Consider the following 13,357-nt stretch of genomic DNA (forward strand, 5'->3'; position numbering starts at 1 on the left):
AGTAAAGAAGCTTCATTTATCCACGAGTCTCAGAGAGAACCAAAACCAAGAAGCTTCTATTATCAGAAAGTCCCAGAGAGAACCAAAACCAGTCATTCGATTGACTTATGATAAACCTGGCAAACCATCCAAGGAGCTTGTTACCATCATGAATCATGGGATGGTCATTCAATTATATCTAAAGCCACTAGACAACAACATCAGAAAACCAGCGAAAAGGTATAAACCAGGGGTGGCTAACCATGTGGCACGGAGAGCCATGTGTATGCAGGTTTTCATTCCAGCCGGACTCCACACCAGGTGATTTCACTGATTAGCAACCCTTCAACCAAAGAAGAAGCATGTACCTGTGAAATCACCTGGTGTGGAGTTGGGTTTGAATGAAAACCTGCATACACATGGCCCTCCATGGCACATGGATAGCCACCGCTGGTATAAACCATGCAGGGTGTTGTCTGATGATGAGAAAAGGAAGCACCCTTCCAAGTTGAAGAAAAAAAAAAAGGTGTCAGATCAGGACATCTACATGGTTAGAAGGGGGAGGGTGTAGCCCTGGCTAAAATGCATTGAGACATCTGGCAAAAATTCAGTTAGACACCTAAAATTCATATACATTTGGTTAAAAGTCATTAAGGATATAAATAGTTTAAAAAAATAAGTTCATAATGTTTAAATATGTTAAAAATACATACGGAAGGATAAAATAGAAAAGTCATAATCTGTACAGTTAAAAGGTTAGAGTTTATGCAAATGAGCATAGTTTGCTTAAAATGTACAGTTCCAAGCACATGTAGTCAGTCTAACCACCTAACTTGATTAGCCGCATTATGTCAATCTATGTAAGCTGACCTATGTAAGCTGTTAGGTCTTGTGCGTTGGAGAACAGCAGAAAGCAAATGGTCACCGTCAAGTGAACAGTACAGATTGGTTGAGAGCAAAATGTGTCCCTAACTTAGTGGTTGGCAAAGTTATCCAAAGGGGTCGGATTTTTGTGAGGTGCAAGAGGTAAATATGAGATTGTGTATTGCTTTTCATACTGTTATAGTGTAAAAACGAATTGTGTTGCTAATTGCAAGTAGCCGTTAGCATTAGCATAATAGCCATTAGCTTTGCATTGTGTTGCTAATAGCGAGTAGCCATTAGTATTAGCATAATAGCAGTTAGCTCAGCTTTGAAGAATTGGTTAAGACAAGCTATTGCTATCTTGCCACGAAATAGTGTATGGACTCGTTGCTTAGCTGATTTATTTGATTCAGGAGATGGATGCTTTGTGACTGTAAGAGAGGACAGCTCCGTTGGACCACTTTGGAGAACTGTTTTCTGTTGGAGTGCTATTTGACTGTAGCTGCTGTTTCTCCGCTGCTGTTGCTTCTGCGCTCTGCCAAGCGCCCATCACCCAGTTTCCCCTCGTCTTTCCCTCTCTAAATGTTCCCTGGATCTGTGAGTACTGAGCACGTTTTTTATTTTGCTTGTGTGACCGAGTGAAGCAGCCACTACAGTTTCTAGGCCTCTATGCTCCCAAGCCACGACTCAGGCCTTCAGCGGGGGTATGGTTTACAAGTGGGTTGACCATAGCTTGCAGAGTGAGTGAGTGTGTGTGTGTGTGTGTGTGGGGGGGGGGCTATAGTGGGGCAGCTTAGCTCCAATATTCATAAGGATTGTGCATTTTGTGATAAAAGCACCAAACTTGGTACATATGTAGTTTAATATATTTAGAAGAAATGTGGATATGGAGCCACTGAAAATTAACCCTGTAGTGGCCATGGCAGGCATGGACGTCATTAGATCGCTTTTAAAGGGACTGTGGCCTCCCTAAATTTCATATCAGCCGTTATGACAAGACAGAGAAGAATATTACCTTTCCAGAGATACCAATAGTATTGTTCTAGTCCAAATAGAACCAGAGATATGCCATTTTACATATCGGATGTCACCAACGCATGTTGAAAAAACTAAGTTGATAAGCAGTTACTTTTGTAAATAAAAAAACAATAAACACTGTTGAAGTGGACAAGAGACAAAACCAAAATCTAAGGGATATATCTTTATCATATAGCCTAAATTTATTTGGAGGCACCACCAGTTATTTTAATTTAAAATAGAGTAGCATTAAAATAGTTTAAAAGCAAACAGGTAATAGCGCCATTTAGTTTGAAACCATACTAAGGGCCCGCCCACAGTACTACTACACATAGCAGATTTTTATATAGCTACATGGGACAAGTATGCTGTATCTATCACCGTAGACAGCTACCCCATAGTTAAACTACATGGTGGCTTCTCCACCATATCTTGCCTTATGCATTATCCTTTAGGGATTCTGTTAAACCTAAATTATTATAAAGGGTGAGATGCCCTTAAGCAACCCTGGATATTATGTGATCAGCCAAAACATTAAATGCACCTGCCAAATATTGTGAAGGTTCACCTCATGCCACCAAAACACCATCGAGGCATGGACTCCAAAAGACCTCTGAAGGTGTCCTGTAAGTATCTGGCACCAAATCATTAGCAGCAGATCCTTTAAGTTGCGAGGTGGTGCTTCCATGGACCGGACTTGTTTTTCCAGTACATCCCACAGATACTCAATTGGATTCAGATCTGGGGAATATGGAAGCCAAGGCAACACCTTTAACTCTGTCATGTTCCTCAAAGCATTCCTGAACAATTTTTGCAGTGTGGAAGGAAGCATTATCCTTATCCTGCTGAAAAAGGCCACTCCCCTCGGGGAATAGCGTTGCCATGAAGGGGTCTAACTGGTCTGCAACAATGTTTCAGTAGGTGGCACATATCAAAGTAACATCCACATCAATGCAAGGGCCCACGGTTTGCCAGCAGAACATTGCCTAGAGCATTAAAATGCCTCTACCAGCTTGCCTTCTTCCCATAGTGCCATCTCTTCCCCTGGTAAATGACACACATGCACCTGGCCATCCATATGATGTAAAAGAAAACGTGATTCATCAGACCTGGCCACCTTCTTTCACTGCTCCATGGTCCAGATCTGACGCTCATGGGCCCATTGTAGAAACTTTCAACAGCAGGTAGGGGTTATCATGGGCACTCTGATGGGTCTGCGGGTACGCAGCCCCATACGCTCTAATCTGCAATACACTGTGTTCTGAGCCAGCATAGCCAGCGTTCTTCAGCAATTTGAGCACAGTAGCTCTTTTGTGGGATTGGACCAGATGGGCTAGCCTTCGCTCCCTAAACACATCACCGAGCCTTGGGCACCCATGACCCTGTCGCCAGTTTAGCGGTTGTCCTTACTCAAACACCCCACAAGACCTGCCGTTTTGGAGATGCTCTGACCCAGTCGTCTAGTCATCACAATTTTGCCCTTGTCAAAGTCACTCAGATCCTTATGTTTGCCCATGTTTCCTGCTTCCAACACATGAACGTCAAGAACTGACTGTTCATTTGCTGCCTAATATATCCCACCCCTTGAGAGGGACCACTGTAATGAGATAATCAATGTTATTCACTTACCTGTCAGTGGTTTTAATATTTTTGCTGATTAGTGTATATATATAGCGTTTTTTCCTGAAACCATCAATGGTGTTGTGAGTGCTCGACTAATGAGGAGTGGAATATCAACACGGATACAGGAAAAAAGATTTTAATACATAGCAGTACAGGCCTGTTTTGTGCGTCTCGCACTTAAGCAGCTGATGAGTGCGAGATGCACGAAACAGGCCTGTACTGCTATGTATTAAAATCTTTTTTCCTGTATCCATGTATATATATAAAATCCTCCTCTCACCATTTTTCAGGTGGTGTGTGTCTTTCTCAAGTTCTGGTCCTCTACGATCAGAAGCCTGGGAGTTTGAGGGTTCTATGCAGTATCTTAGCTGTTCCCAGGACTGCAGTCTTCTGGACAGAGACCTCAGATGTCATTCCTGGAATCTGCTGGAAACACTCTCCCAGTTTGGGGGTCACAGCCTCTAGTGCTCCTATTACCAAAGGGACTACTGTGGATTTCACCTTCCACATCAGATCTTCAGGTGCATCTCAAAAATTAGAATATTGTGGAAAAGTTCATTATTTTCCATAATTTAATTCAAAAAGTGAAACTTTAATATATTCTAGATTCATTACACATAAAGTGAAATATGTCAAGCCTTTTTTTATTTTTTAATCTTGATGATTACAGCTTACAGCTCATGAAAATCAAAAATCCAGTATCTCAAAATATTAGAATATTACATAAAACCAATCAAAAAAAGGATTTATAATACAGAAATGTCAACCTTCTGAAAAGTATGTTCATTTATGCACTCAATACTTGGTCGGGGCTCCTTTTGCATGAATTACTACATCAATGCGGTGTGGCATGGAGGCAGTCAGCCTATGGCACTGCTGAGGTGTTATGGAAGCCCAGGTTGCTTTGATAGCTGCCTGCAGCTCGTCTGTATTGTTGGGTCTCGTGTCTCTCATCTTCCTCTTGAAAATACCCCATAAGCCACAGAAGGTCATTGCTGGAAGGGCTGGCTGTTGGCAGAGTGCTGTATCAAAGCATATCCATGGAATGTTGACTGGAAGGGAAAAGTGTGGTAGGAGAAGGTGCACAAGCAACAGGGATGACAGCAGCCTGGAGAGGATTGTCAAGCAAGGCTGATTCAAGAACTTGGGGGAGCTTCACAAGGAGTGGACTGAGTCTGGAGTCAGTGCAGCAAGAGCCACCACGCACAGACGTGCCCAGGAACTGGGCTACAAGTGTCACATTCCTAGTGTCAAGCCACTCCTGAACCAGAGACAATGTCAGAAGTTTCTTACCTGGGCAAGGAGGAAAAGAACTGGACCGTTGGTCAGTGGTCCAAAGTCCTCTTTTCAGGTGAAAGTAAATGTTGCATTTCATTTGGAAATCAAGGTCCCAGAATCTGGAGGAAGAGTGGAGAGGCACAGAATCCACGTTGCTTGAAGTCCTGTGTGAAGTTTCCACATTCAGTGATGATTTGGGGTGCCATGTCATCTGCTGGTGTTGGTCCATGGTGTTTCATCAAGCCCAGAGTCAACGCAGCCGTCTACCAGGAGATTTTAGAGCACTTCATGCTTCTGTCTGCTGACAAGCTTTAAGGAGACGCTGATTTAATTTTCCAGCACGGCTTGGCACCTGCCCACAATGCCAAAACTACCGTGGTATTACTGTGCTTGATTGGCCAGCCAACTCGCCTGACCTGAACCGTATTGTCAAGAGGAAAATGAGAGACACCAGACCCAACAATGAAGACGAGTTGAAGGCCGCTATCAAAGCAACCTGGGCTTCCATAACACCTCAGCAGTGCCACAGGCTGACTGCCTCCATGCCACACCGCATTGATGAAGTAATTCATGCAAAAGGAGCCCCAACCAAGTATTGAGTGCATAACTGAACATACTTTACAGAAGGTCGACATTTCAGTATTATAAATCCTTTTTTTGATTGGTCTTATGTAATATTCTAATATTTTGAGATACTGGATTTTTGATTTTCATGAGCTGTAAGCCGCAATCATCAAGATTAAAAAAAAGGCTTGACATATTTCACTTTATGTGTAATGAATCTAGAATATATGAAAGTTTCACTTTTTGAATTAAATTACAGAAAATAATAAACTTTTCCACAATATTCTAATTTTTTGAGATGCACCTGTAGTTCTTCCTTTAGCCCTTGGTATTTCTCTAGCTTCTCATGCCCTTTCTTCCTGATGTTGCCATCGCTCGGGATTACTACATTGATCACTACTGCTGTCTTCTGTTCCTTGTCAACCACCAAAATGTCTGGTTGGTTTGCCACCTGGAGCTTCAAGTACCACAGGATCTTAACTCTGACATTCTCAACCACCTTTGGCGGTGTCTCCCATTTGGACTTGAGGACTTCCAGTCTGTATTCAGTACAGATGTTACAGTTCACTATCTCAGCCAGTTAGTTATGCCTTTCAGTGCACGCTTTCCCAGCTAACATTTTACACCCTGCTACTAAGTGCTGGACTGTCTTAGGGGCATCTTTGCACAGCCAGCATCTTGGTTTTTGTCTGGTGTGGTAGACTCCTGCCTCAAACAATCTGGTACTGAGTACCTGTTCTTATGCTGCTATGATCAGAGCCTCTGAGATTTCTTGATATAAGTCACGTCTTTTTTTTTCTTCTTTTTTTTTATTGTATTTTTTTTTGGCATTTTGCACATTTAGTTGATAGCAGTAGTCGAGAGAGAGTGAGAGAGAGAGAGAGGGGATGACATGCAGCAAAGGGCCTGAGTCGGATTTGTATCCAGGCCGATGTGGTAAGGACTCAGCCTTATATGGTACGTGCTCTACCAGGTGAGCCACCAGGGTGCCCCACAAGCTAAGTCTTCTATCTGTCAATGGTACAGCCCATTGAGAGGCGTAGTCTTCCATGATATCTCCTCTTCTTCTTCCTCCCCACTCTGTCTTCTGCTGCCTGAGGTACTCACTCAGCAGTTCGTCCTGGGGCCCTTTTTCTAATGTACTCATAGTTGTTCATTATATCATCCTCGATAGTAGCTCTGACACTCACTAACCCTCGCGCCCCATCTTTTTACTTATCGTACAGTCTTAGGCTGCTGGACTTTGGATGGATCTCTCCATGCATTGTGAAGTGTTTTTGTGGGCTTTATCTCCTCCTTTGACCAGCTTATTATTCCAGCTGGGTGTCTGATGACTGGTAGGGCATATGTTGTTGACGGCTTGTATCATATTCTTCCAACTGAGTTGGCTCCTTAGGACTTGACTCTTTCTCTGGAGGTATTTGGCTGTAGCTGACCTCCTTGCTGCCTCCTCGTGGTTTCCATTTCCCTGAGGAATACTCAGGTACTTCTAACTGTCCTGTATGTCTGCTATCCTGCCATCTGGTAATTCAGCCCCTTCAATACTCACCACCTTTCCTCTTTTTGCCACCATTCGACCGCACTTGTCCGGTCCAAATGACATCCTAACGTCGTCGCTGTAAATCCTGATGAGGTGGATCAGCGAGTCAATGTTTCACTCATTCCTGGCATACATCTTGATGTCAACCACTTATAGGAGGTGGCTGATGGTAACTCCACTTCTGAACCTGTAACCATATCCACTCTTTGTGATGATCTGACTGAGGGGATTCAGGCTTATGCAGAACATGGTGGCTTCACCCAGTACCGACTATGCAGTGTCTTTGTTCACGTCTACATCTAAGTTTGTGTCATTTGTGGGGTTTTTAGTTTGATCTTAGATCTTTTTTTTCATTTAATGGCTGGGAGAGCTAGCATTGGATTGGCCGGGAGAGCTTGGTCTGCCGCGTCTGGTGGGCCCAAGGACACCAGCCTGGACTGGAGCTGCGCCTGAAAAGAAGCACCGAGGGCGGTGTGACGGGATGCAGAAGCAGAGCAGGCTAAGCTAACTGCTAGCCCATGCAGACTGGCAATTCCGATAACACCGAGGGCGGTCTGGCAGCGGCCTCAACTAGCGTTGACTGTGTTTTAGTGTCGTCATGTGGAGTGTGGGGAGGTGTGTCGAAGGTGTCTGGCTGGGAGAGCTGGTGTTGGATTGGCTGAGGGAGCCTGATCTGCTGTGTCCGGTGGGCCCAGGGACCATGACCCTGCGTGGAGCTGCACCTGAAGAGGAAGCACCGAGGGCGGGTGGTGTGCCCTCGACAGCGGGCAGGCTAAGCTAACTGCTAGCCCGTGCAGACCAGCAGTTCCGACAGTCATCCTGGCTGGCGTTCGCTCTCTAGACAGTGATTTTTTTTTTTGGAGTGTGTTGCACTGAGTGGACTGTGTTGTTAACTGTTTGTGTGTTTTTTTTTTTTTTTTTTGCTTTGTTCTCTGTGTTTTTGTATGTTTTTGGTGGTGTCGTATTTGGAAGTTTTGGATGTGTGTTTTTATCTTTTGTGTCGCACTGCTCTGGGCTGGGTGAAACAAAATTTTGTTTCTTTGGTGAACGCAAGTACATGAAAGAAACAACTATGAAGTGGTCCCGATTCCTGATTCCTGAACCGTAGCGGGGACAGTGCATCACCTTGCCACTTTTTTTCCCCCCTCTTTTCTCCTCAATTGTATTTGGCCAATTAACCCACTCTTCCATGCCATCCTGGTTGCTGTTCCACCCCACTGCTGATCCGGGGAGGGCTGCAGCCTACCACATGCCTCCTGATACATATGGAGTCGCCAGCCACTTCTTTTCACCTAACAGGAGTTTTGCCAGGGGGACATAGCGTGTGGAAGGATCATGCCATTCCCCCTAGTTCCCCCTCCTCCACAAATAGGCACCCCAACTGACCAGAGGAGGCGCTAGTGCAGCAACCAAGTCACATACCCACATCCAGCTTCCCACCTGTAGACACTGCTAATTGTGTCTGTAAGGACGCCCGACCAAGCCGGAGGTAACACGGGAATTTGAACTGCCGGTCCCCGTGTTGGTAGGCAACAGAATAGACCACTATGCTACCCGGACAGCCCGACACAAAGTTTACTGAGAGAAACGTTTCATCATCATCTAAGTGACCTCTTCACTCTCAACTGACTGCAGGTTGCCCACCCTTATAAACAATGCAGTGGCATAACGACCAAAAACAACAATCGGTGTCATGTGCAAATTACCATGACCATTAACTAGAGTTATAATGGCCATGTGTACTATTCACAGAGGATTGGAAATAGTTGCAATAAAAGCATTGTAAGATGGTGACAGATGTACTCTTAGCCTCCCCTCCTCCTTCGGTTCAGGGATTGTCGTTCCCTCTTCACATACTAGATGGCCTCTTTGACTACCCGTTCAAACCAGCGTTCGTCCCTACCAAGGATGTGCACATCCTCATTCTTAAAGGAGTGATCACTGGCCTGTAAATGGGTGTAGACTGCAGAGTCCTGGCCTGACATGTTAGCTCTTCTGTATTGTGCCATCTTCTTGGCCAGCATCTGTTTAGTTTTCCCAATGTATAAGTCACAGCAAACCTCCTGGCACTTAACAGTGTACACTATATTGCTCTTGTTTGTGCTGTGGGGCCCAATCTTTGGGGTGGATCAATTTCTGGCGCCGCATGTTTTGGGTTTTGAAAGCAACTGAGACACGATGTTCGGAAAATAGGCTTCTCTACTGTTCTGACACTCCTGCCACATATACAATCACCACTCATTTATGCTTAGGCAGCCGCTGTCCTTGTCCTCTCTTCAATCAGCTGGTGCACTGTTTTGGCGTCTTTCTGGCTTTGACAAACGCCCAGTTAGGACAACAACACTCAACCAGGCCTGTTTAATGTGGGATGTCTCCCCTTCCTCAACTGACCAAGTGTGTCTGCTCCTGAAGCTGTCTTCAGTCCACGTACTTCACATACAGGGGGCAGTACTATAGGCAGAAGCATGGGTGTGCTATGGATTCCCCAGTTTCACTTAGATTGGCCAACTTGTACGTATATGGGGGAAGTGGAAAAGAGGGTATGTCCTAACCAGGGACACCACCTAGTCATTGGTTCAGATTTGTGGACAACACCTGGGTTAAAATTAAATCTCAGGATGTAGCACATTTCACCGACTACATTAACTCTGTGAACACCACATCAAGTTCACCAGGGAGGATGTGAAAAATGACAGGGTAGCCTTCTTACACTGTGAAATTGCAATTGGTGATGGGGGACATTTGGTTGTTGATGTTTGCTGTAAACCAACACATACTGATCAATACTTAAGGTTTGACTCTCATCATATACTGGAGCACAAACTAGGAGTCATCAGGACGCTGGACCACCGAGCTGACAACGCCCCTACCGACACAGCAGCCGGGGAAGGGGAGAAATCCCACATTAAACAGGCCCTGGATGTAAAATTGAAACACAAATTTTCACTTTATACTAACGTAGCAGACTTGATTTAAAATTAATACCTGAAGAGTTCTTGGCGAGGGGTTGCACCTCCATACTGACCACTCACACTTCCCGGAGAGTCAAATGCACCATTAGTACTGGACTGCTGCTGTTGAAGACGCATGCAGAGCGGAACAACAACATCATGGAGTCGCTGTGAGAAATAGAAAAATAGGTTAAAACAGGGAACAACAGCTGGTTAGATTATATGACAGACAACTATAACCTCAAACATCCCATGGACAGGGTTAGCCATGATATAGTCAATCAGGCTCCAGGTTGCCTCCTGTCTGTCTGATCCAACTGTTTTTGCCAGACCTGGCAACAACTCTGATAACAAGCTTAACAGATATTTATTATAATGCCATGTAGATGACTTGATAAATGTTCAAAGAAGAACATTATAACCTATCAAAGAAAGTTGAATCACTTCATCTGTTTGTTGAGGGAAACATTTCATCATCATCTAAGTGACCTCTTCAGTCTCACCTGACTGCAGGTATCCCCACCCTGACAAACAATACAGTGACCGCAGGTATCCCCACCCTTACAAAAAATACAGTGACTGCAGGTATCCCCACCCTTACAAACAATACAGTGACTGCAGGTATCCCCACCCTTATAAACAATACAGTGACTGCCGGTGTTCCCACCCTTATAAACAATACAGTGACTGCAGGTATCCCCACCCTATTAAACAATACAGTGACTGCAGGTGTCCCCGCCCTTATAAACAATACAGTGACTGCAGGTGTCCCCACCCTATTAAACAATACAGTGACTGCAGGTGTCCCCACCCTTATAAACAACACAGTGACTACAGGTGTCCCCACCCTATTAAACAATACAGTGACTGCCGGTGTCCCCACCCTTATAAACAACACAGTGACTGCAGGTGTCCCCACCCTTATAAACAACACAGTGACTACAGGTGTCCCCACCCTTATAAACAACACAGTGACTACAGGTGTCCCCACCCTATTAAACAATACAGTGACTGCCGGTGTCCCCACCCTTATAAACAACACAGTGACTGCAGGTGTCCCCACCCTTATAAACAACACAGTGACTGCAGGTGTCCCCACCCTTATAAACAACACAGTGACTACAGGTGTCCCCACCCTTATAAACAAAACAGTGACTGCAGGTGTCCCCACCCTTATAAACAACACAGTGACTACAGGTGTCCCCACCCTTATAAACAAAACAGTGGCTGCAGGTGTCCCCACCCTTATAAACAATACAGTGACTGTAGGTGTCCCACCCTTATAAACAATACAGTGACTGCAGGTGCCCCACCCTTATAAACAATACAGCGACTGCAGGTACCCCCACCCTTATAAACAATACAGTGGCATAACGACCCAAACCAACAACCAGTTTCATATGCAAATATGGGCGTGACCATTAACAAGAGTTACAATGGCCATGTGTACTATTCACAGAGGATTGGGGAATAGTACTTAGATGATAATGAAGCTTATCTGTCAATAACCGATTCAACTTTCTGGGATTTTCTTACCTGCATTATTGAGCATGCACCAAGACATTATAATCTATAAATGTTTTGTTTCGCTTTTCTCTCAATAAAATTGGAAATCCGTCCATTATCCAAACCGCTTATCCTGCTCTCAGGGTCGTGGGGATGCTGGAGCCTATCCCAGCAGTCATTGGGTGGCAGGCGCGGAGTAGGCCATCACAGGGCAAAATTTTAAATATAAATGCTAACTGGAGAATGTGCAAGATGCACTCAATATTTTCAAGTTACAGCCTTCAGCTGACTTTTCATCCGACTGAGAAGCAAAACCAACTACACACTGGGCCTCATGGATCAATGCTGGTAAATGTGCACGTTTCCTCGTACAACGTTAAGAAAGAACTGCCGCTGTGTTTATCAAATGTTTCCAGTGTACCCAACTGCATACGCTGATAAAAATCAATCATTAGTAAACATTGTGTTTACTAATTGTGTGCATGTTCACACAACACAACCTCATGACGAGTTAACATAACAGCCGAGCCTCACAAACACCATGTAAGGTGAGCGCACGCGCGCGCACACACGCACGCGCACACACACACATACACACACACACAGGTAATTGTCATGAAAAACGAAAAGTGTCAGCAGACAAAGCTTTAACACGCACGACTGGTATTTCTGATGACATGACTGGTATTTCCGATCACATGACTGGTATTTCTGATCACGACTGGTATTTCAGATCACATGACTGATATTTCTGATGACATGACTGGTATTTCTGATCACATGACTGATATTTCTGATCACATGAATGGTATTTCAGATCACGTGACTGGTATTTCTGATCACATGACTGGTATTTCAGATCACATGACTGGTATTTCTGATCACGACTGGTATTTCAGATCACATGACTGGTATTTCAGATCACATGACTGGTATTTCAGATCACGACTGGTATTTTTGATCACATGACTGATATTTCTGATCACATGAATGGTATTTCTGATCACATGACTGGTATTTCTGATCACATGAATGGTGTTTCTGATCACATGAATGGTATTTCAGATCACATGACTGGTATTTCAGATCACATGGTTGGCATTTCTGATCAAATGACTGATATTTCAGATCACATGACTGGTTTTTCAGATCACATGACTGGTATTTCTGATCACATGAATCGTATTCCTCATGACGACTGGAATTTCTGATCACATGACTGGTATTTCTGATGACATGAATGGTATTTCAGATCACATGACTGGTATTTCTGATCACATTAATGGTATGTCTGATCACATGACTGGTATTTCTGATCACATGAATCGTATTCATCATGACGACTGGTATTTCTGATCACATGACTGGTGTTTCTGATCACATGAATGATAGTTCTGGCTCTGATCACGTGAGGGAAGCTGGCCAGATTGACAAAGGCTCGTCTGACACTCAGTTGTGCTGTAAGGACATGTAATGTAGTTTTACACTATTAAGAATTTAATCTTAAATGTGCAACAACAGAATCTTGCACACCAGGCAGTATGTGACTCATGAATCAGGACAGTCATTGATCTCCGTTTAGGAAGTGCCAAAAATCCAGCACGGACAACTGTTAGATGTGTGATAATACTAGAGAGACCAAGACAGTCATTATCGCCATTTTGGATTTTCAAAGTTTAATAACTTTGTGAGAAAAACAAAAAGACAGACCTGCCGCTCCCTAAATTTTCCTAAAATTGCATATATTCGCATTGAAATTAGTTTTGGATCAATTGCAAAAAAAAAAGAAGCTATGATCAGATCTTCCTAAAACGACCATGAGCCGTCAAAATGACGGCTCGTAATTTGTGCGTGATGGTGTGCGTCATGTCAGTATTTATGACGTGGGTTGGTCACATCATTTGCTTCGTGAGGTTCATTGCTCTGTCCTAGAAACACACTAGCATCCTCCAGTGCAGAGAAACAGTCTAAACTTGATTTTTGATTATTTCCAACATGTCTGGTTACAGACGCACCATGACTACCACCGAGGCCT

At 44.1% G+C, this 13,357-nt stretch overlaps 1 protein-coding gene across 1 annotated transcript in view; it reads right to left on the reverse strand.

The window, feature by feature from the left end:
• The window catches only part of pelp1 (proline, glutamate and leucine rich protein 1), a 111,785-nt gene that overhangs the window by 31,340 nt on the left and 67,088 nt on the right, over nt 1-13,357 (reverse strand). The window contains exon 15 of the mRNA XM_056300047.1: nt 9,851-9,984. Within this exon, the coding sequence (XP_056156022.1) occupies nt 9,851-9,984 (134 nt within the window). The remainder of the gene's footprint in view (nt 1-9,850; nt 9,985-13,357) is intronic.

Source organism: Lampris incognitus, chromosome 20 (assembly GCF_029633865.1).
Source record: "Lampris incognitus isolate fLamInc1 chromosome 20, fLamInc1.hap2, whole genome shotgun sequence".
Lineage (NCBI taxonomy): Eukaryota > Metazoa > Chordata > Actinopteri > Lampriformes > Lampridae > Lampris > Lampris incognitus.